This window comes from Nelusetta ayraudi, unplaced genomic scaffold, assembly GCF_046127955.1.
Source record: "Nelusetta ayraudi isolate G7.1 ecotype Tasmania unplaced genomic scaffold, CSIRO-AGI_Nayr_v1 ptg000004l, whole genome shotgun sequence".
NCBI classification, from domain to species: domain Eukaryota; kingdom Metazoa; phylum Chordata; class Actinopteri; order Tetraodontiformes; family Monacanthidae; genus Nelusetta; species Nelusetta ayraudi.
In genome coordinates this window covers 14,108,181-14,129,897 of record NW_027466054.1, presented here as the reverse complement: position 1 = coordinate 14,129,897, position 21,717 = coordinate 14,108,181, and the positions used below count along the sequence as shown (strand labels likewise).

The 21,717-nt window shown below is 42.2% G+C and overlaps 1 protein-coding gene and 1 long non-coding RNA gene across 3 annotated transcripts; one reads left to right on the top strand and one right to left on the bottom strand.

The window, feature by feature from the left end:
- Window positions 1-9,617: 9,617 nt before the first annotated feature.
- On the bottom strand, window positions 9,618-17,979 carry LOC142895668 (uncharacterized). The gene is made up of 3 exons (XR_012928235.1): window positions 17,888-17,979; window positions 10,001-10,190; window positions 9,618-9,703 (listed from the first exon to the last, which is right to left on the bottom strand). It is a non-coding gene; the product is annotated as an uncharacterized LOC142895668 (long non-coding RNA).
- Window positions 10,780-15,789, top strand: LOC142895638 (prostaglandin D2 receptor 2-like). Of its 2 annotated transcripts, none has more exons than XM_076036872.1 (3): window positions 10,780-11,001; window positions 13,170-15,535; window positions 15,698-15,789. In XM_076036872.1, exon 2 carries the CDS (start codon window positions 13,177-13,179, stop codon window positions 14,446-14,448), a length of 1,272 nt encoding a protein of 423 aa, XP_075892987.1. In that variant the 5' UTR covers window positions 10,780-11,001; window positions 13,170-13,176; the 3' UTR covers window positions 14,449-15,535; window positions 15,698-15,789. The 2 variants fall into 2 exon arrangements, with proteins under 2 accessions (XP_075892987.1, XP_075892978.1); XM_076036863.1 differs by lacking the exon at window positions 10,780-11,001 and adding an exon at window positions 11,424-11,445.
- Window positions 17,980-21,717: the final 3,738 nt, after the last annotated feature.

Below are 21,717 nucleotides of genomic sequence, written 5' to 3'. Positions count from 1 at the left end.
TTTTCTTCTCAAGAATTTTGCATCTGAGTTGGCTCCAGTGTGGCAACCAATATTCCAAACCTCTGTAGACACACATACAATTCCTCTGTCTTGGAAAACCTCATATATAAAACCACTGCCCAAAATCCAATGTACAAAAAAACACAAGGACTATAGACCCATAGCCCTCACTTCAGTGATTATGAAATCACTTGAAAGATTACTGTTACAACACCTTGTTAGTATAACCAAAGACAAAGTTGATCCCTGCCAGTTTGCTTATAAGAAGGGCTGCGGTACAGAGGATGCCGTTGTCACACTGGCTCACCTAATTACAAAACACCTAGATCTGTCTAAGGATAATCATGCAAGGATGTTGTTCTTAGACTTTTCTTCAGCTTTCAATACAATACAGTCTAATATACTAGTGTCAAAGATGGTACAGTTGGAACTGAATTCATACTTAATTCACTGGTATGCCCCTTTTCTCACCAATAGAGAACAGAGAGTGAAAGTGAACAAAACCCTCTCTTCAGCATTAACTATTAAGGTCGGTGCTCCCCAGGGTTGCATAAGCTCAGCTATACTCTTCACCCTTTATACTGACAGCTGTCGTACTGAGGAATGTCTGTCTGAACGTCGCACTGCTGGACCAGACCAGCACATTCTAAAGTACTCAGATGACACGGTTTTAATTTCCCTGTTAGATAGTTCCAGCGATCCCGGACTGCATCAACACAGAGTAAATAAGGTGGTTGAATGGAGTGATAACAATGCTCTCATCATTAACACAAAAAAGACAGAAGAGATTGTTTTTGGTACACCACCAGAGATACACAGATCTCCCATTGCTATTCACGGTGAACAGATCAACCAGGTATGCTCGTATACATATCTAGGAGTGATATTTGATCATCTCTTGTCATGGAAAGACCAGATTGAATCAGTGTGTAAGAAAACAAAGCAGAGAATCTACTTCCTTCGCCGTTTAAGATCTTTTGGTGCAAGTAGACAGATCCTTCTTTTGTTTTTTACTTCTGTCATTATGAGTGTTCTTCAGTACTGTAGTACCACATGGTATGGATGTTTGTCTGCAGCCCTAAAAGCACAATTGGTGCAACAGCTGAACATTTGCTCAAAAATTGTTGGACAACCACTCCACAGTCTATATACAGCTACGTATGATAGCAGTGTCCTAAGGTTGGTAAGGAAAATTACATCAAACACTAGCAATGTGTTATATGGAGAATATAGGCTGCTGCCCTCAGGAAGGAGATATTGTGTTCCAGCATACAATAAGGTCAGACTAAAAAGGTCTTTTGTCTACCAGTCCACCTTAAGGCTTAATCAGGAGTTGGACCAGGGTTAAGAGGGACGGTGGACTTTGCCCCTGTCTTCATGTCTCTATGTATGTAATTTTTGTGTTTTGTTTTTCTGTCTCCGGTGTCTATGTCAAATGTGTGTATATGTTGCATACATGCCGGTGTCGCAAGACAAATTTCAGCATAAGCTGACTAATAAGGTAATATATCATATATCATATCAAATAAAAAAAAAATCCTTATTTTGGCATGGCTACCAAAAGAAAAATACTTTTTATACTTTTTATCTTGGAAGCGATGCCAAAATAAAGGCTTTTTAATTTCATATATAAAACCGCCTTGGATTTTTTCAGTTTCTCATCTTGCACTTCACTTGTCCACTCCCGATTATTTTTGTGTGCAAGGATTTAACCGAATCTGTCAGGGTCTATGTATACATGCCAGTCAAAGTGCACCTGTTTAATTTAAAGGACCCAAGCAGCGTTCCTTCTTATTTTTTCCTGAATTCCTGAATTTTTTTAATTTATTAATTTATTTTTAATATTGAGCCGATCACCAAAAAACCATTACAAAGAGGTGGCTGTGCATATATGAATCCTCTGCCAAGCAGGGGATTTGGCAGGATGGCCTGCTCAGGTCTAGTTTCACTTTCACTTTGGACAAAAGGCCACACCCTGAAGTCAGATTTGTTCATTCTTGTCCATACACACCCACTTAAGCCCTAAATTTCCCCATCTAATTATATTTTCTCTTTCCCACGCACTTCTCTGCGGATTCCCAGAAAAGAAAACCATCAAAAAGGGGAAGTAAACAATGATCGTTTTAATCGTTGGGCCATACCCAAACCAGCCATTTGAGTTTGACAATGGTCTGACGATCTCTCACCAAAGGAATTCTGGCTGGTGCTCATGGAAATTCTTGGTTGAAAACATAAAAATACATTCCGCCCCATACCCTTGTCACGATATAATGGTCATTTTGTTTCTCTTGGTTAAAATCGCTCTATAAACTACAAACCAGGGCGACACGGTGGCGCAGTGGTTAGCGCTGCCGCCTCACAGTAAGAAGGTTGTGCGTTCGATTCCGGGGCCCGGGCCTGGGACCTTTCTGTGTGGAGTTTGCATGTTCTCCCTGTGTCTGCGTGGGTTCTCTCCAGGTTCTCCGGCTTCCTCCCACACTCCAAAAACATGCATGTGAGGTCAATTGAACACTCTAAATTGTCCGTAGGTGTGCATGTGAGTGTGAATGGTTGCTTGTCTCGATGTGGCCCTGCGATGAACTGCCGACTTGTCCAGGGTGTCACCCTGCCTTCGCCCTAAGACAGCTGTGATAGGCTCCAGCAGACCCCCGTGACCCTGAGCTCGGGACTAAGCGGGTATGGAAAATGAATGAATGAACTACAAACCACACTATATCACTTTAAGACAATACCTCCAAGGAAGTTACAAAAAGTCTTATTGGGTTGGGTTTTTTTTTAAGTCAGTGGTCAAGTGATAGCGATGAAGTATATACAATTGTTATGAAAATGAAAACTTTGCATATCTGCTGGTGTAGATTATATTTTGAACAAAGTTTTTAAAGCCAATGAATTGAATTAAATTCTGGAGCCATTGGTCTACTCCTCCCCTCTCTCTCGCGTGCACTCTCTCTCCACAGACACACAGACAAACACACACACACACACACACACACACACACACATATATATATATATATATATATATATACATATTTCATACTATAACATTGCTGTATAATACCCTTACTGTATCATAATGCTCTGCATTATACACCAATGAAATACAAATACATTAAATATAAGCCTGCTACTGTGCCTTTACTAATATCAGCGACCGTCTATTAACCAGTCTCCTCATCCCCGCACCATGTTATTGTATTTACTACTAGGCTTGTGTATGTGTGTGCGATCAAATGATCAGTCTTTGGGTGAAGAACGTAGTTCTTTATTGCCGCTTCGGTATCGAGGAACACTCGCACACTTCTGATTTAGCTAGCTTTCTGCCTTCCGGCCAACCCCCATGCTGCTGACGTCATCACACTGTAGCCGGAACTATGGCAACCGTCAGCATCGTCAACCCGTCTACAGCTTGAAACTTTAAAATCATGCCCTTATCAATCTAGCTGGTAAAGAAACTCTTAAAATCCAAGACCTCACTGCTATCGCCCCTACAGCAACTGTAACCTGTCAGAAAGAGACTGTTGGTGAACCTTCCTACAGTGATTTTTCCAAGTTCATAGCCATTAATGAATCCTTTTCAGTGAGACACCAGAGTCACACTAAAAATACCACAACTCATGGTAATTGTTCAAGAAATACTGCTGCTTTCTTTTCTTTGAAGGGCTCCAAATTAATTCAGAACGTTTCCGAAAAGAACTTTGTAGTTGTGACAGCAAATGCTAGGAAAATTACCAATTTATTTTAAAAGTTTCTTTTCCTCAAAGAAGAGTAAAAATCCAAGTTTTTGTTGAGGTCCAACAAGCAAAGATTGTTCTTTTTTTTTAAGCTTCTTTCAGTTTATTTCTTTGATTACACATTTTGTCAACTGCAAAGGAAATGTTTTATTTGTAATTGCTAATTTTGAAATAACCACTGACCGACCTCAATGAGAGGGGTCTGGCTGCAGGACCTGCACTGTCAGGACCCGCCTGCATTGAGAGGTCCACCTGCACTGTCAGGACCGGAAATTTAGGTTATTACAACAGAAGGTGGCCGTAATGAGTTTGTTTGGCCAGATGCCAACCGCCGTAAAATAACAAGAAGAAGAAGAGACCACGAGGTAAGTAAAAGTCGTGTCAACTTTTTTTTTGTTTGTTTGTTTAATCGTACGAAGAAAAGCATTTCTATAAAATTAATTCGTCCCATCGGTTGATAAATTACATCGAAGCATGCCCATCACATTTTAACTTTTAGGCCAGTGCCAGAGGACCTTATTGTTCCATGAATCAAAACAAAAAACACAGTGAGTCAGCCATTATGGCCTGTATCGGTGGAACAGCCTGCCAGAGAAGCTCAGGCCCGCAGAGACTGTTGATATTTTTAAAAGGAAGCTCAAGATACACCTTTTAAATTTTTTTATTTTGTTATTTATTTATTTATTTATTTATTTATTTATTTATAATTTGACATTTTAATATTTAATCTGGTGTTTAACTGATTTCTCTTACTCCTTTATTTCTCTCATTTTAATATTCTTATACCTCTGACTTTCTGCTTTAATAATTTTAGACATTTTTATTATTATATGATTATGATATTTTATAATCTTAGGTTTTATTCTTAGGTCCAGTGTTTCCACACGGGGTTCCTCCACCCTGGGGGTCGTACCTGGTCTGCCCACAGGGACGTCATCTTGGAGATCCCTCATGCACTTGTATAATCTGCCCAGGTCTGTGCGGGCTGGGTGAGGAGGGCAGGGTCTCTGTAGCGACGCTCCCTGTGACTGCGGACTATAGTGCCTCTCCGTGAGGATGGCCAACCATTGGTGGCCTTTCCTCACCAGTATCCTTAGTGCCATGCTATTTTATCCATGTGTGTATGAATGTGGACATATGTGTGTATGTGTTGGGTCCATTTGAGGGGGTCAGAGGGTTGAGCTTTTATTTGTTCACTTAGCGACATGTCTTGACATTTTATTTTGGTTTTAATCTGTGAAGCACTTTGTGTTGCTTTTTTTCATGCATGAAAAGTGCTATATAAATAAAGTTGAATTGAATTGAATTGAATTGAATTAAGCATCCAAGCCCTGTGAAGAGATGCTCATATTCTTTAAGGATGTCATCTGTTTTTTCCATGCTGTACAGTCTCTTCACCATTTTTAGCTTTGTACTTTTCTTCGTTTCTTTCCCAAGAATAGCTGGAGCGTCTTTCCCTATTATTTCGAAGTTAATCTGGTGTGCTTGTCCCTTGTACTGGCATGTGAGTGATGTTTTGCCTAGTGGCTCCATCTTGTGGCCTGAATACACCACTGATCTGCAGTGAGATGCATGAAGCTCATTGTCAAGCTTCAAAGCCTGAAATGTCTTGGCTGATATAACATTGCAGTCAGCGCCGGTGTCAATCTGAAATCTAACTTTCTTTTCATTTATTATCAGCTCTTCAGTCCATCTGTCATTGTCACTCTTTGCCTTTTCAACAGCTGCAATATCTTTCATCTTTACTGTCCCAATGAACATTTCTTCATCATTGTCAGTATATTCCTGATTACATTCCACAGCATGCACCTTTTGTGATTTCTTTTGCCTGCTTGCCCGGCACATCTTTGCAAAATGATTTTTCTTTTCACATTTCTTGCATGTTTGTCCATAGGCAGGGCATTTTCTCAGGTTGTGCATGTAGCTGTTGATTTTCTTTTCACTGGACACTGGGTTTTCATTCATGCTGCCAAGTCTTTGGTTGGTTCTTGCTGTACTAATTTTCTGTACATCAACTTCTTCATGCAAAGCTTTCATTTGGAAGGATGTCACTGGCACAGCACCCATTGAGTGCTTTAAAAAAGCGTGAGGTCGGCTTCTCTGAGCAACGTCGCTCTTACTTGATCATCTTTTATTCCACAGATCATTCTGTCACGTACTAGTGAGTCATAGAGGTCGCCAAATTTCACAGTCTTTTTTTTTTTTTTCCACAGTCTTTTTTAGGTCTGTCTCGTAGGTGTCTATTGTTTCCGAGGGGCCTTGTACACAGGTGAAAAGCTATTTAGTTCCGCTCATGATCGGCTAAGACAGACGTGTTACTCACTTTAATGGCTTATTCCCCCGTGACATGCAGGAAAGTCACGCATTGTACTTTTTACGACTTTTCAGCCACACTGCTAGCAATGGCCAACAACTCGTAACATTGTAACCACGTTTTCCAATTTTCCGAGAGATTCCCTTGCAGGCACAAGCTTGGCAGTGGTTTGAAGTGTGCCATTTTTGCCTTGTCTGGGTGGGTAGGGTGCTACTACACATGTACCGTACAACTTTTAACAACACAGGACTTGTTCAGAAGGAGGTTGACTGTTTTTTGTAGTTAATATAAAACCTGCAATAATACACCATATTATGATAGTGGCAAAGCCCTATTGTGTTCAATTAGGCAACTATTTAAAGGGAGAGTTAAATGTAAAGTGACATTACGGCACCAATCATTATCCTCTATATTGAACAATTGTAACACAAGTGGGCAGAGACTGGAGGAGAACGGCCAAACGTTGAACTTGCAGTTGAACCATTTTGATAGGCTGCTGTCAAACAAACTAAGACTTTAATCAAAATTATTGTTGAACTCATTCACTGTAATACTTTAAGCTGAGAGCAGAAATGAATGAATATTATCAACAAATGGCAGTGGAAGGCCAGATTTTAGATATAAGATAAATACAACTTCCTTTCGGGGTGTGCATGATTGAAGGGACAGCAGGAACTGCGTATTTAAATTGTGTCATGATGACACTGATTTAATTGTCAATCTGGCACAGTCCACCTCTGCACACGTTATGAAATCACTGACTGTAATATATGCAGATATTGTTTATCCACATCAAATTAAATTTGCTCTTGCCACCTGTTTGACTTTTGCACGTTTCAACTAAGTCCACGTTTACTGTATGCCGTTGATGTTTTGTCATGGCCCACTGCAAAGGATTAAACTGATTGGGAGACACAGCGCAGTCGCCCTCTGGTGGCACAAACGTAGATGGCGGGTTTTTGTTGTCCGTCTCATTTTCATATCCAGAGTTCACAGACTGAGCGTAGTCTCTACACAGCAAGACAGTTGTGTTGAAAAGATATGGGCTTCAGTTATTTACCACCAGAGGGCAACAAAGACGTTTATTAATATTTTTTAAATGTCACGTTAAAGTGTCTCAGTCTTTGAGGTGCTTTTTTTTTTAGTTCATCCTGACCTTTGGTATGATTTTTGAGTTATGTTGTTCCCTTTAATTAGTAATAGTGTCAGAAATGTTGTTTGTCATATCACCAATTTAGTGTGTGTGTGTGTGTGTGTGTGTGTGTGTGTGTGTGTGTGAGAGAGAGAGAGAGAGAGAGGAGAGGGGTGGGGTAGGGGTTCTGGGGTTTTTGTTAATTGCCTTTGGAAAAATAACAATAGTCAATGTCAGGCTCAACTAGTTCACACAAGTTCAGCGTAATCACTGCACTTCTTCATAGCCAACAGTCCAACTGTTCAAAGTTTGCACGCATGCGTGCACACACACACAAATGTCACTTTACAAATTCAACAGATGGGTAAATTTAAATATACATTTACGCAGACCTAGTGGGGAAAAAAGGCACTGGTGCTCTTTCTGTGGGAAAGGGTTTTTAGACTTGAATAATCTTAAAAGCCACAAATATATTCACACTGTGGAGAAACCATATTCCTGCCCTCAGTGTCCCAAGAATTTCGCACAATCGGCGTACCTAAAAAAAAAAAACATGTCAATACTGTGCATAAAGTAAAGATGTCATGCTTTGCAAAGCCCTCTTCCAATGCATGGCTTTATATGTTATCCATCTGCTATAGTCACCCACACCAAAATGTCAGAAATAATGACTGTGCCAACAAGTGATGTTTTGGTTTGGTTCTTTTAATTGACGGCAAACAAACATGTACAATCTTTGGGTTGCGCCAAGTTAGCAGAGATGCGGTTCAGTGTCACACGGATAAGCATTGTAGCTATGCGGTCAAACAATATAGATAGAATAGCTTAAACCCTCTGAGTCAATGTGTCATAGTAGCATTGTATTATATTGCACAATAGAAATGGTGGTAACATGTTAAAGATGAGCTCTGCTGGCAATACTCAGTTCTTGCAGTTTCCTTTTCTTTATGTGGCGGTATGAGACACCATTGCCAGGTAGAGGGCGCAGTCTATTTTTATATACCCTTTCTTTCTCGCGGCCTGTCGTTGATTGAACCGAGGGTATAAGAACAGGCACTGGCCCTCCCTTCAACCTCTCGCTTCCTGGCGCTCCTGCCCGCCCACTTCTGGGTCGTTGCACACGCCGAGCTGCCGCTGAGCACAATCCGGCGTCACCCCCGTGATCGAGGCGCATTGACGGGGGTTTGGGTGCTGCTGCTGGCCAGAATCACGCTCGCTGGCACACCTGCGGTGTCTGCCTCCCCCCTGCTGCGCAGACTCTCCGTGTCTCTCCCTCCACCGAGGATGTAAAAGCTGCTACTGCTGCTACTGCTGCTGCTGCTACTGCTGCTGCTACTACTGCTACTGCTGCTGCTGCTGCTACTGCTGCTGCTACTACTGCTACTGCTGCTGCTGCTACTGCTACTGCTGCTGCTGCTGCTACTGCTGCTGCTACTACTGCTACTGCTGCTGCTGCTGCTGTCGCCGTGTAAAAAACTTGCTGGTGCTGGACTCGACAACGCCCGAGTCCGGACCTGTGTGTGTGTGTGTGTGTGTGTGTGTGTGTGTGTGTGTGTGTGTGTGTGTGTGTGTGTGTGTGTGTGATCATCTGGATTGCTTTTGGTTTAGGTTTGTGATCATTATTATATATTGTATATTGTGTATTTTGTTTTGTTTAATCAAACCAATTTTCGGCCAGTTCTGTTTCATAGCACATAAAGTCATCACTTGGATTTGATTTGTTGGTAAATCTTAGGTTTTAGTTTTGGTTTCTTTAGTTTCGGGGTATTTGTTTTTCGTTAGAGTCAATGGATTAGCAGTGATGAGTTTTGTTCTTTTTCTTTCTTGGTGCAAACCCATATTTATCAGTTCTGCGAGTCCAATTCAAGGTTTTGTTGGGTTTTGTTTTCTCTGGCTTTCCATCGATGTTTCCGTGTTAAATTCTTTTGTTTCTTTTGAGGGGAATTTTTGTTTATTTTATTTGGTTGCAGCAGGGTGAGCTGTTTGTTTAAAATATTTTCTTATTTTCTTTTGCAGCTGAAGGTAGACGGTGGTGGTGGTGGTGGTGGTGGTTCTCCTGGGTGGTGTCCCCTGTGTGCTGTGTCTCCTAAGTATTTTATATTTGTTTGTGCACTTTAATTTTTTTGTCTTGGATTGGAGTGTTCTTTTTTTGTTTTACTTTTGGGGGCCGCCTCCCTGTGTCGCTTCCCCCCGCCTCCAGCCGTTGTGCCTCAGACTGCCTCTCACTTTGTTAGTTTGGTTTCATTCTCGTTAAACGTATGTTGCCGTGTCGAACAAGCAAAGTACACAAAATTGTTTATTTTTCTTGTTTGCATTTCCTCTGTTGTTTTGTTTGAAAAATAAACTCTTTTTTTTTGTACAATAATTGTACATAATATATACATACATAATAATTTCCTTCACTCTGATGTTCTTACCTGTAATGTATGGAGGACAGAGAGCTGTGTGAAACTTGGCACCAGACACTTCACCTGTTGCTGTGGGGCCAAGACAGGCCGAGACCAACTCCTCGGGGGATGGACCCTTTAGTAGAATGGCGTTACATAAAAAGCTAAATAATTAAAAGCTTAGAAAACAAAAATAGAAACCGCTCGGAGCAAATTCTCAGATCTGATTTAGAAATTTAACTAAGCTAGAATGTAAATTCATAAGAAGTAAAGCAAAAGTATCTCATTGGGTATTAAAAGCAACTTTAATGTTAATTTTGTTTTTCATATTTAATGCTGCCAACGATGTTGCAGCAACCCTGAATAATATAGTGCACATCTGTTGGTGTGGCGATGTTTGTTCTTTGTATTCTGTGAGAATCTTGCATCTTACCGTTGGCTCAAACTCATGACCACTATGTTCCACAACATCACGACACGTCTCCCTCACTATCTCCAGCAGAGCCGTTCCTGTGATGCTAATATGGGTTGAAGTGCCCCCGCCAATGGGGACAAAGGCCTCTGTGCATCTTGATAATGTTAAAGTGAGCAGGGCAAAGCCCAGCATTGGCATCATGATTAATCTGGAACACACAAAAAAAAGTTATGTTAAGTAAATGTTAAGCAGCTGAAGATGGTGGGAGGTGGGAGCATTTTAATGTATTTTGGTTCTGAGAATTTTTAAGTTTTGTTCGTTTTTAGTGGCGAGATGGTGCACAGCCAGACAGTTGTGTCGAAAAGATATGGGTTTCAGTTGTTTACCACCAGAGGGCAACAAAGACGTTTATTAATATTTTTTTAAATGTCACGTTAAAGTGTCTCAGCCTTTGAGGTGCTTTTTTTGTTGTTTTAGTTCATCCTGACCTTTGGTATGATTTTTGAGTTATGTTGTTCCCTTTAATTAGTAATAGTGTCAGAAATGTTGTTTGTCATATCACCAATTTAGAGTGTGTGTGTGTGTGTGTGTGTGTGTGTGTGTGTGTGTGTGTGTGTGAGGAGAGGGCTGGGGTAGGGGTCCTGGGGGTTTTGTTAATGGCCTTTGGAAAAATAACAATAGTCAACGTCAGGCTCGCTGCACTTCTTCATAGCCAACAGTTCAACTGTTCAAAGTTTGCGCGCATGCGTAAACAACACACACACAACACACGCACACACACACACGCACACACACGCACACACACTGCCCTCCTTTGGAAATGTGTGAGACTGCACCGTTGAGGAAGGTGACAGGTTTGAAGGGGTGGAGACTCGTCCAGTCGTGTCTCACGTGTTTCCCCTATAACGGCAGAAGATGAGAGTCAGGCAGTGCAAAGAAGACAAAGAGCAACACAGACTGTAATTGCGAGGACGACAACCGACTCTGTTGCTTCTGCCTGGACTTGACTGAGGATCCAAGTGAGTATTGCTCATCCTCTGGTTGTGAATTGAATTGATCCTACATATATCAGACTCTCGGCTTTAGAATAGCTATTACAAGACATCTATGCATGTTACCATAGTGTTGACCTGTAAGGCTACCTAATTGTTCTTGTTAGTAGTAATTTATTGTTGTACGGCCTAAAGATACTTCGAAAATTTTTCTTGTGATTAGTTATAGTTGCCACAGTGCTCTCAGAATAGATATGTTATATGAATTATATTTGTATGCACCTGCATATTATATGCAGCTTTGCAATTCACTAAAAAGTCTCTTGCTGCTGCAGAGGTTTGCTCAATCAGTGTAAGAAAACCAGCTGATACACAGAAGGTAGAAGTCATGTCTATTGAAAGATGTGCATTAAACTCTAAGACTGTACTCTCTGTTTTCACTTCATTACCAAACATTTGCAACTAAATCTGGTAAGTTGGAAATGACAGCTTTGCAATAAATCCCACCTTGTTGATTTACTTTAATTTTCTAGTGTTTACGGCCTTGCTCACTCCCCCTCAGTAATTCTGGAGGTAGCCTTTTTACAATGCAGTTTCTAATATATCGTTCCATTTGCCTGATTCTTCTAAATGTGAGCAGACCAAATATTAGTTTGCCCGTTTACTTGGTTCAAGTGGGAAAATCAAACGCAGCAGCAAGCAAAGGTGCATGTGAGGGACAGCTGCAGTATTATCAACATAACCAGTCTTCCTCTGGTCTGTATAAGGCACTGAAATCAGTCCCAGCACCAATCAACGGTAGCGGTGAGGTGCTGCACTGAGCTTAGCTTCAGGTTGCAGGCGGCAATCCAACCACTTACATCTGAAGAATTTCATGTACGCACGACGACGCCAGTCAACCACCTTTATGCAACTTGGGGTGACATCAGTGCTTTCGTAGATAGCGTTGCTCATGTGTCTGTGTTCGTGTTCAGACACGGAGTTGTGTTTAGCTCAGCGATCCAGCCTGCATAGCTGTGACTAAGTCTGTTCTCCATGACTGTGTTCTTCCAATACATCAAGCCATTATTGGATGTACCACATCTTTAACAGGGCTAATTCTGGTACACAAGTATTTGGCCCTACACAAAGTGACTTAAAAATGGTTTCATAAGGAATTACACAGGCAGTTAAAAAAATATATATAGAAAAAAAAGTTCATGTCTCACACTTGAAATCACTCAACAGTTGGCAGGGTCATCAGTGGATTACTGTAATTTACAGCCACTGCAAACAATCCAGTCCAACATGTTGGCATATATCAAACAAATCTGCTCTCTAGCACATTGTGTTACTGGCAGAGAACATAGAGGGACACGGAAACACTGGAACCATGTGATTGCTGACTAAAATGGCCTTTGTATCGATAGAGACCAGTTATTTACTCAAAGGTATGAATAAATCACACTCAGCGTGCAGGGTAGACGGTCATAATTTATGCAAAGTTTTCATCTCAGTTAATATCAGGCTGATTGACACTAAAACAAACAGTAATCCACTGAACAGTGTACAGCATGAGTCATCTGCGGCGCTTAACAAAGTATTTGCGGTTGTTGGTATGTTGTCAGACCACACGAACAAGCTTTGGCACATTGTTCTTTACAAACCAACACTCTAGAGAGACTGGTCACACACTTCTTTTGTTTTTTTTCTTATTTGATTCACGACAAATGTCCACTCATAAAAGTGACATTCTTGCACCTGCATAGTTAGGCAGCGGGTTTCACATAATACATATTTTAAGAAAAAAAGATGCATGTTCATTGCGTTGCTTGTGTGCATTGATGTGTAACATGAGTGTGTTGTGCAGCTGTGCAGGCTAAAGAGCAGGATATAATTTTAAGATAAGTAATAGTTCCTCAAAATGTTGTTTCCTTATCGGCAGTTCCCACACTGTTGTGCATTCATACCTTATCTTAGGTATTGCTTTTTGTGGCACACTTAGCATCAGATAGCTTTACGAGTTGAGCAACAGCGATTCGTAAACCAGACGTCTCGTTTCGGTCAGAGACACTGGCAGTGTTGATATTCTGTCTGTCAGCTGACCTTAAATGGAAAGAAGGCTTTCGCTCTCAAACAAGACTAAACGTGTGACTAACTGAACTCAGATTTCAATCAGATATCCATCTGTTTTTTCTCCCCAACCCTCCACTCAGCGAGCTGATGTCAAACGCAACCATGGCATTGTGCCCCGTGCTGCAGGTCATGACGAACCACAGCCTCAACAACAACACCGAGGCTAACATGCTGGTGGTTGGCTTCCATGGTCTGGTCTCCTGCCTGGGGATCCTCGAGAACGCACTCATCCTTTGGGTGGTGGGCTTCCGGCTGCAGCACCGCACCGTGGCTTCCGTTTGGGTGCTCAACCTGGCCATGTCCGACTTCCTGGCCACCCTGACGCTGCCCCTCTTCACCTACTATTTTTACTCCTCACACAGCTGGGAACTGGGCAGCCCCCTCTGCAAAACTCAGGCCTCCATCTTTTTCCTCAATACGTTCGTGTCCGCCTTCCTGCTTGCCGCCATTTCACTGGACCGCTGCCTCCTGGCGGCCAAACCGGTGTGGTGCCAGAACCACCGCACCGTGGCCGGAGCGTGGAAGGTGTGCGCAGCGGGCTGGCTGTGGGCAGCGATGAACACAATCCCTTACTTCATTTATCGCTCGGTGACTGTGAGAGGGGACGGCAGGAAGCTTTGCTACCACAACTTTGCCCTGTATTCAACCCCCGGCGACACTCTCAGAGACTGCAACGTGAGGCAGACGGCTACAGCCGTCTCCAAGTTACTCCTCGCATTTCTGTTCCCCCTAATGGTGATTGCTGGGAGCTACGTCCACATTGGCCTCACCCTGAGGAGCAGAAGCAGGAGGAGGATGCAGAACGCCAGCACACCCGCTGACGTGCTCTTGTTAAATGAAAGCGGAGCGCCAACGAAAACCCCTCCCACCATGAAAAGCGTGAAAATCTGTCTCAAGTCTTTGTCGCCCACTCCGTCCCCGTCACAACCCCCGCCCTCGCCGAGTCACGCCCGTCCAAGTCCTCTGTCCAAAAGTTTCACCAGGATGGTGACGTTTGTCATCGCAGCCTTTGTGCTGTGCTGGGCTCCCTACCACATCTTCTGCATCCTCGAAGTGACGGCGCAGTTCTCCATCACGAACCTCGACCTGGTAGAGGTGGGACTCCCGATAGCTACAACCTTTGCGTTCTTAAACCCGGTGCTGAACCCCATCCTGTACGCTTTCAGCTGCCCCAACTTCTGCGTAAGAATACGGCAGAGCGTGGGAACCGTGTTTGACGGTCTAGTGGAGGAGGGAGGGGGGCTGCTGATGGTCACAGGGAGGAGTCTCAAGGGGCATATGAAGCGTAAATGCAGCCGGGAAGCCGGCCTGGGGACGTCGGGGTCACCTAATGGTTTGTGCGCATCCCCGATTTCCTAGAGCAGCGGTCGGCAACCTTCACTATTAAAAGAGCCATCTCGCTCCATCTGCCATCAAATAACATTCACCTGGAGCCGGAGCCGAGGCTGTGGGGATTTTTGCAACTTTCTCTCGGCGTGAGTTCGGGGAGAAAGCCAATGCGCATGTTATTTGACATCTGACAATGTCGGTCGCAAAATGCGCTAGGGTTACCAGAGCGCAATTTGCACTTCTGACTCATGGGGTGCCACATTTCTGGGCGTTTTTGCGCCTGCATATCGTAGCGCATCAACTTTTGTGGATACGACGCAAATATGGTGGAGATGGTAAGTAAGTAACTCGAAACAGAAGTTCAACTTGGTCGTCTATCCGCACTGTTTTTTGCGTTCTTTGCCGTCTTCGTAGTGCTATGTTAGTGCGCTGCTATTTCTGTAAGTACACCAGGCTTCTTCTTCTGCCTTCATTAAATGAAACCACAGCGCCACATAAGGGCTGGCATTAGTACTTTCCGTGTACATGCATATAATTTTGGATAATTTTTTTTTAAATGCTTTTCTTAACAAGTTTAGTTTCAAAAAATGTCCTCTCCTTGTAAACAGAGCCATAAAAATAACTTAAATGTATTTCCATGTTATTATGTTGTTTTGTTTTGTTTTTCAACGCTAAAGGGAGCCACTGCAGAGGCGTAGAAGAGCCGCGGGTTGCCGAGACAGTACTATAGCCTATGTTGGGAAAAAAATGATGAGGAAAGAATGGGAAGATGGAGGACCGATGGCGTTGTCAAAGGAGATTTGAAATCTAGCGTCTGGAACTGGTTAGCATGTTTTGTTTTATTTTTATTGAGAGGGTCCTTCTTAAACCTCACTTAGGTTCAAGCTTGCCAATAAAAAGTAGACACACCACAGCTATTCAACATGTTGCCATCTTTGTTGAAAGAATTTTGACTTTCTTTTTATAACTTTCTGTGTTTATTTGTTTACTGCTACGTTTTTGTTGAATTTTGTTTTGTTGTGCATATACTGCCAACAGGTTTATGTAACTTCAGTATCAAAAAATAAATCTTTCACAAACTAACATGACTCTGCCTATTATTTTATTTAATTGTATAGTTGTGACAGTGGCGGTCCTGTCACTATGCGTCCAATAGATAATGCGCCCTGGCTACTTGGCCAAGGGGATATCCCTTTGCCCGAATGGTTAAGCGTGCATGGCCATTACCCAGGAGTCTGGGGTCGAAGCCCGCCTGGGCCCTCTGCGCCTTGCAACATAGTTTAACCCTTTTTTGAGTGTAAGTTGAGTAATATGATCTCATTATCATTGTAACTGTTTGTGTGGCCTAAAATAAATCTGCCTTTTAAATTGCTTCAAACCAAATTGCTTTTGGAATTGGTGGAAGACAGTGGAATATGAAATTCAAACTCCAAGCACCAGAGGGCAGTACACCACTAGACCAGTCATATGCTTGACTGGTCTTGAGATCAAAACCTTCAATATGAAGTGTTGAAAACGGGGCCGCCTCTCTGAGTGATTGGATTTACCATGTGACAACCACTTTCATTGACACATTCATAACAACTGTCTGGTTCAATCAAATTGAATTGGAACACAAGCGTGCGTGTGAACGCACGCGCGCACTCACACAACATGCATACACACACAGAAAAAAAGGTAGCGAGGCTGAGGTGTAATATAGGCCACGGCAGTGTAGGATTACTGTGGAGGTAATTGTAATTTGTAGAGCATATCAGAGAGTGGAGACTCAGAATATAGAGACAAAGCAGGATTAGACCATAACGGGTCACACTGACATACAGAGCTCCACTTTTCTCACCACCATTCACTAACAGCAGATAATCTTCCTCTACACCCTGAACCCCTCTCTCGCTCCCAACACTCTCTTTATTCACATATTCCTCTGTGTACACTGTCGCAATAAAGGGATGCAGTGACACTAGAAAAAGCTCACCGAATTATGAGTCAGACAGGACAAAGACGAGAGAGGCAAGGGAGGTATTGTCATCGTAAGGTGGCGCAAACCCAGTTTCACACTCCAGTCCTACAGATGTGAAACAAAAACGTTTAAATTCCCCTTTTGGCTGTGAAAGTGTGTTTTAAGCAAGAGTAGCAACTGTAGTTTTAGCTCTACTATAAAGGAGAAATTCCTCTGTCAAACACTTGTAACGGTCAAATCATATTGGATGTTTGTCCTGCCCAGTTTGAATTTATAATGACACGTTTTACATCATCTGCCATTTTCGCGCTTAGTGTTGGGTTTCTACACCAGGTATTCTCCACATCTCAAGGAAAACCAAATGGCAAAAGAAGCGCTGCAAAACTCAAATAAAAAAATAAAAAATAAAAGCTGATTGAAGGAAAAGGCAAAGACTTGGAAAGTGACAATCTGCCTGCCACATTCAAGCAAACTGACCACATGAGAATAGCAGCCTTGCTCAGCTAGGACTCGTGCTAAACCAGCCTTGAGTCAGCCATCCTTTTTTTAATCCATTCATCTTTCTATGTTTTAATCTTCTAATAAACTGCCACTAGTTCACACACTAACCGCGGGAGCAGCAACTGTTGTTTCTGTGTTTTTGTATGGTCTGTGGTGTGTGGATTGTGTGTGTGTTCAGAGCTCCTTGGATTACTGCCTTCATGCCTCCCATGCCTCTATCTTTTTTATAAGAAAAAAAAATGACTTGTTGAGGGCGTCAAAGAAATGAAATCATGCAGACAAGATGAATGAGCTGGATTCCCAAAGTCTGCCATGGAAAGTGTGGATTTCACAACTCAACCCAGGCCTTTAAATTCTATCGTCACATATTGAGTTTTCTTATCTCAACTTTAAGACCTCGAGCCAAGACTTCCAGGATTCAGCAGGAACTTTATGAGAATGTCTCTGACACACGTCAGTGCAGTGTGTACAGATGTGGCCCAGATTAGCGATATGATGACTGAAGACATGTTAAAACACATCAACGAGGATGAAGACGGAGAAAAACAGAAGGAGGACGGCGAGGACACTGCCGGTGAAGAGCGGAGTGAGATGGAGGGAATCAGTGGGGATTACATCATTTGCTAGAAGAAACATTTGGTACCGAGTGGGGATAAGGAAAGAGGAAGAGCAGGAGCACGTGGAGGGAGTGTGGTTTAGTGCTGCTTTTAAAGGGTTTAATGCACTGCTGCAGTACTTATAGGTGACAGATGCCCAGCAGGAAATTAAAGCGCTTGGCACGGCACGCATGGGAGCGGAACTGCACTCGATAGAGAGAACACGTCTCAATTATGAAATGTTAACAGGAAAATGTAAAGTGTTTATTATTTTATTGTATTGTTTACTTTATTAAATAAAAAGGAAAAACATATGTAGGAATATTAATAATGTAATATATCACCTGCATAGTGGCTCTGTGCACTCTTTACTAAAACAATAGATACATAAAACAATGTGTCTCACTCCTACCGTTTGTTTGCTGCCTGGACCGTCCAGTCTTTGCGTTTTGGCTGAAAGTTGTGTGAGTGCCCTGCATTTCACAACCAAGCGTTCATTTCATTTTTCTTTCGGGTGGTGGTGGTGGTTGGGGGGGGGGGGGGGGGGGATATGCAAGCCAGTTTTTTTACGAATCCATGATAAAGTCCTTTATTTCCTTCCACCTCATACTGTAACATGCTTTTTTTTTCTTGGGCTATGGCTTGTTCACATAGCTCAATTCATCTAACATGAATTCATTGATTCATTAGTTTTCTATGCCCGCTTCTTCCCGAGCTCAGGGTTGCGGGGGTCTGCTAGAGCCTATGTCTTAGGGCAAAATCCTAGAATTTCTTAATCTGATGAACATGGTATTGAGCCACACTGAGACTCATTATTTTCAAATGCCTTCAATAAATAAGACAGAAGATGATGCAGAACAAAATGTCCTTTATTACATAAACTTCACCGGCACCGGCAACATTTTTGTGATGGAGAGAGACATTTCGGTCTAAGAGTATGTCTCGTACATTCCCTATAGTCTGGTTCAAGAATTACTCCAGACTTCTCATGAAAACCCTCTAAGTGGTCATGCTGGCATTTTTAAAACCTACAAGAGACTTTACAAGTAACATATTGGCCTGGGATGTGGACGGATGTGAAAACCTTTATCGGACAATGTGCGGTTAGTCAGAGTCTGAAAGCTGATAACCGGAAACCGGCTGGGAAAAAAACACAGGTTGAAGCTCCAAATGAAATGCTTGGCATCGACCTTATGAGTCCTCTGCCCAGAAGCCCACAAAGACATGAGTACCTTGTGGTGGTGGTGGATTATTTTACTCGCTGGGTTGAGTTTACTCCATGAAGAACTGCTACGGCACAAACTGTTGCCCAATTTCTAAAAAAGGAGATCTTTACCAGATGAGTTGTGCCCAATTACATTCTGTCTGATCGAGGACGTCAGTTTGTATCTGAGATGTTCCGTGAACTATGTGACCAATGGACTGTAACTCCCAAACTCACCCGCAAACTAACATGACTGAAAGAGTAAATCATACCTTGAAAACCATGATTGCCTCTTATGTGGACAATAATCACACTAAGTGGGACCAGTATCTTCCAGAATTCAGATTAGCTATTAACTCTGCTGAAACTACAGGGGTCACTCCTGCTGAACTACAAATTGGTCGAAAACTCAACAGTCCCATGGACAAGGTGCTGAAAGAAAAGGTTTGCCGCCCTGATGCTCCTGCCTATGATGTTGTCCATCAGTTGAATCAACTCAAAGCAGACGTGGAGGAAAACATCAAGAAATCAAAACAAAGGCAGCTGCGTTGCTATAATAATAACCGCCTTAATGTGTTTTTCAAACCAAAGCAACGAGTGTGAATAAGGAACTTTCCTCAGTCACATGCGGCTAAAAAGTTCAAAGCCAAGCTGGCACCAAAATGGAAAGGTCCTTACAGAATTGTTCAACAGTTGGGCCCTCTGAACTACTGTGTAGTGTTGGAGGATACTGGTGAAGATGTACGGACTGTACATGTCTACAATCTCAGACCGTTCTACCCCACTGCAGAAGATTTGGAGCAGCTGGAAAAGAAAAGGATCCTAGATATATTTCAGGAAAGTTCGGAAGATGAGGATTTCAGAGGATTTTAAAAAAAGGAAAAAAAGAAAAAAAAGGATCTGAACGACCACCATTTGTGGTCTTTGCGAAGGGGGGAGGGGCGTAACAAGGTAGGAAACAGGAAGTGGTGTAAATGGGAAGTGACATCACACAAAGAGGACGAGGAAGGAAGTTACAAATCAGAGACACCTGTGCTGACAAAAGAAGAGGGAACTTCAAACAAAGAAGAACAAAAGAGCCGAAGCAGAACCAAAGGAAAGTGAGAAGTGAGATCAGGAGAAGAAGGATAACAAACCTGGATGTGGATTAAGAGAAAATGGAGCAACAGGAGTGAACTGGAGGTGGACCAGACAACCAGCGTCTTTAAGGAAGAAGAAGAGTGAACTCCCTGGAACAGGCAAACAGTTACCTGTTCGGAACCCCAAAACCCTTCCTCGGACCGGGTCAAAGGTGGACTTGTACTTTCATTACAGTTTTCAATTGTGTTTCTGTATTCCTTTGACTGGTTTCACATCAGACACACATGGGCTGTGGTTTCACTTCTGGGTTTTTGCTCATAGAGCTTGATGAGCTCTGAATGACTGCCACTGTGTTGAACAAGTCCATTGTTGATGTGGGTTCCATTGGCTGTGTCTTCCTCAACTCTCTCACACTGCTTCCACTGAACAAAGATTTTGTTTTGCTTGTGGGTTGCAACTGTGCCTTTACTTAGACATCGTGGACATCTGCAAGGAAGGCAGCCCTCACTTGCTGGAGAGCAACAAACTATTAGAAAACTGCCATCCAGTTTGTTCGATTTCACAGCACCAGTCGATCTCAAGACCTCAAGCATTAAGCATGCATTTTCATGCATTTTACACAGACGTGTCTTCCGATCAAATGTTGGTGCTGTAACATAGAATGGCCTCTGGAGTCTGTAAGGATCATTCTCTAGTGTCCATCTTATCTGTTATCTGTACGTGCAGAGTTGATTAGGAAATCTTGAACAGTATGTGCTGTCTGTTTCCTTCTCCTCATTAGTTTGTAAATTAATCCAATTATTATATTATAATATTAATCTTGGATTTTCTTAAGGAGACAATATCCTGCCTGACAAACTCAGCGATGGTGGCTGATGCTTTGACAGTTTGCTTCTTTTTCTTCAGCTCTCTTCTGAGAACATTGTGGAAGAGAGGGGCGTTCTTGATTTCTGGATTTCCAAGTTTGCCTCTGATAGCATTTTCTTCGTTTCTGTCCCAGGAGAGTCCAGTATTGTTATCATAGCAGCCTTTTTTGCTTTCTCAATTTGTTTCATTGTTTTGTTACCTGTCTAAGCCTCTCTTTCAAAGTGTGTGTTTCTCTTGAATGCATTTTTCTAGTTTTTCTTCTCTCCCTTTCAAATTTTGCAAGACTGTTTGTTGTCTTCAACACTCTGATCCAATAGACTGTCTGGGGGAGTGTGTGCTTGCAGCACTGCACCTTCACTGGACATTTGCTGTCTGGACCTCTTCCTTGCAGCTCATCCAGTATTCTTCTCTTTTGCCTTTTTGCCCTTTCTCCCATGTTTCCTATCTGTATTACTTTTTTGTCTTAAACTAGCCTCTTTCACCTTTGTCTTTCATTCTTTTTTATCTTTTTTTCTCTCTGGATCACTGTTTAATTTCTTTCTTCTCTTTTTCTGATACACTCTATTTCTTCTCCTTCGTTCCTCAACTGACAATTTCTGTTTAACTATGTTTTCCTACAAAGTAGTGAGATGTGATTAAAAAGTAAGCTTATATGAACAAGACTATGGAATCACATTTCCATGTACTTAACCTGATGCACATTATGTATTTACTTATTTAAAATCATAAAGGTGCAGTGTGTACTTTTTGGCAACATCTACTCGGGAAAAATAAAGGGTTAATGGTTTTGGCAGAAATTGAAAGAAACAAAAAAAATCTTGTATGATTATGTTAAAATTGGAAATGATATATCATCCTGACATCAAAATGAGTCATTCATATCTATATAGACGCAGGTTACTTCAGAAAGGCCACCATTCAAAGTAATATTCAGTGTCACCACCATGTGTTGCTAAAATAAACACTGCTAAGATCAGCAGACTTAATCTAATATATTGTGACAGTGGCGGTCCTGTCACGATGCCTTCAATTGATCGCCCTGGCTACTGGCTGAAACATTCAGCCAAATCCCTTTGGCCAAATGTTTCAGC

Bases quoted from the DNA above. Each gene is read 5' to 3' on its own strand.
- LOC142895638 (XM_076036872.1), top strand. From the start codon at position 13,177: ATGTCAAACGCAACCATGGCATTGTGCCCCGTGCTGCAGGTCATGACG.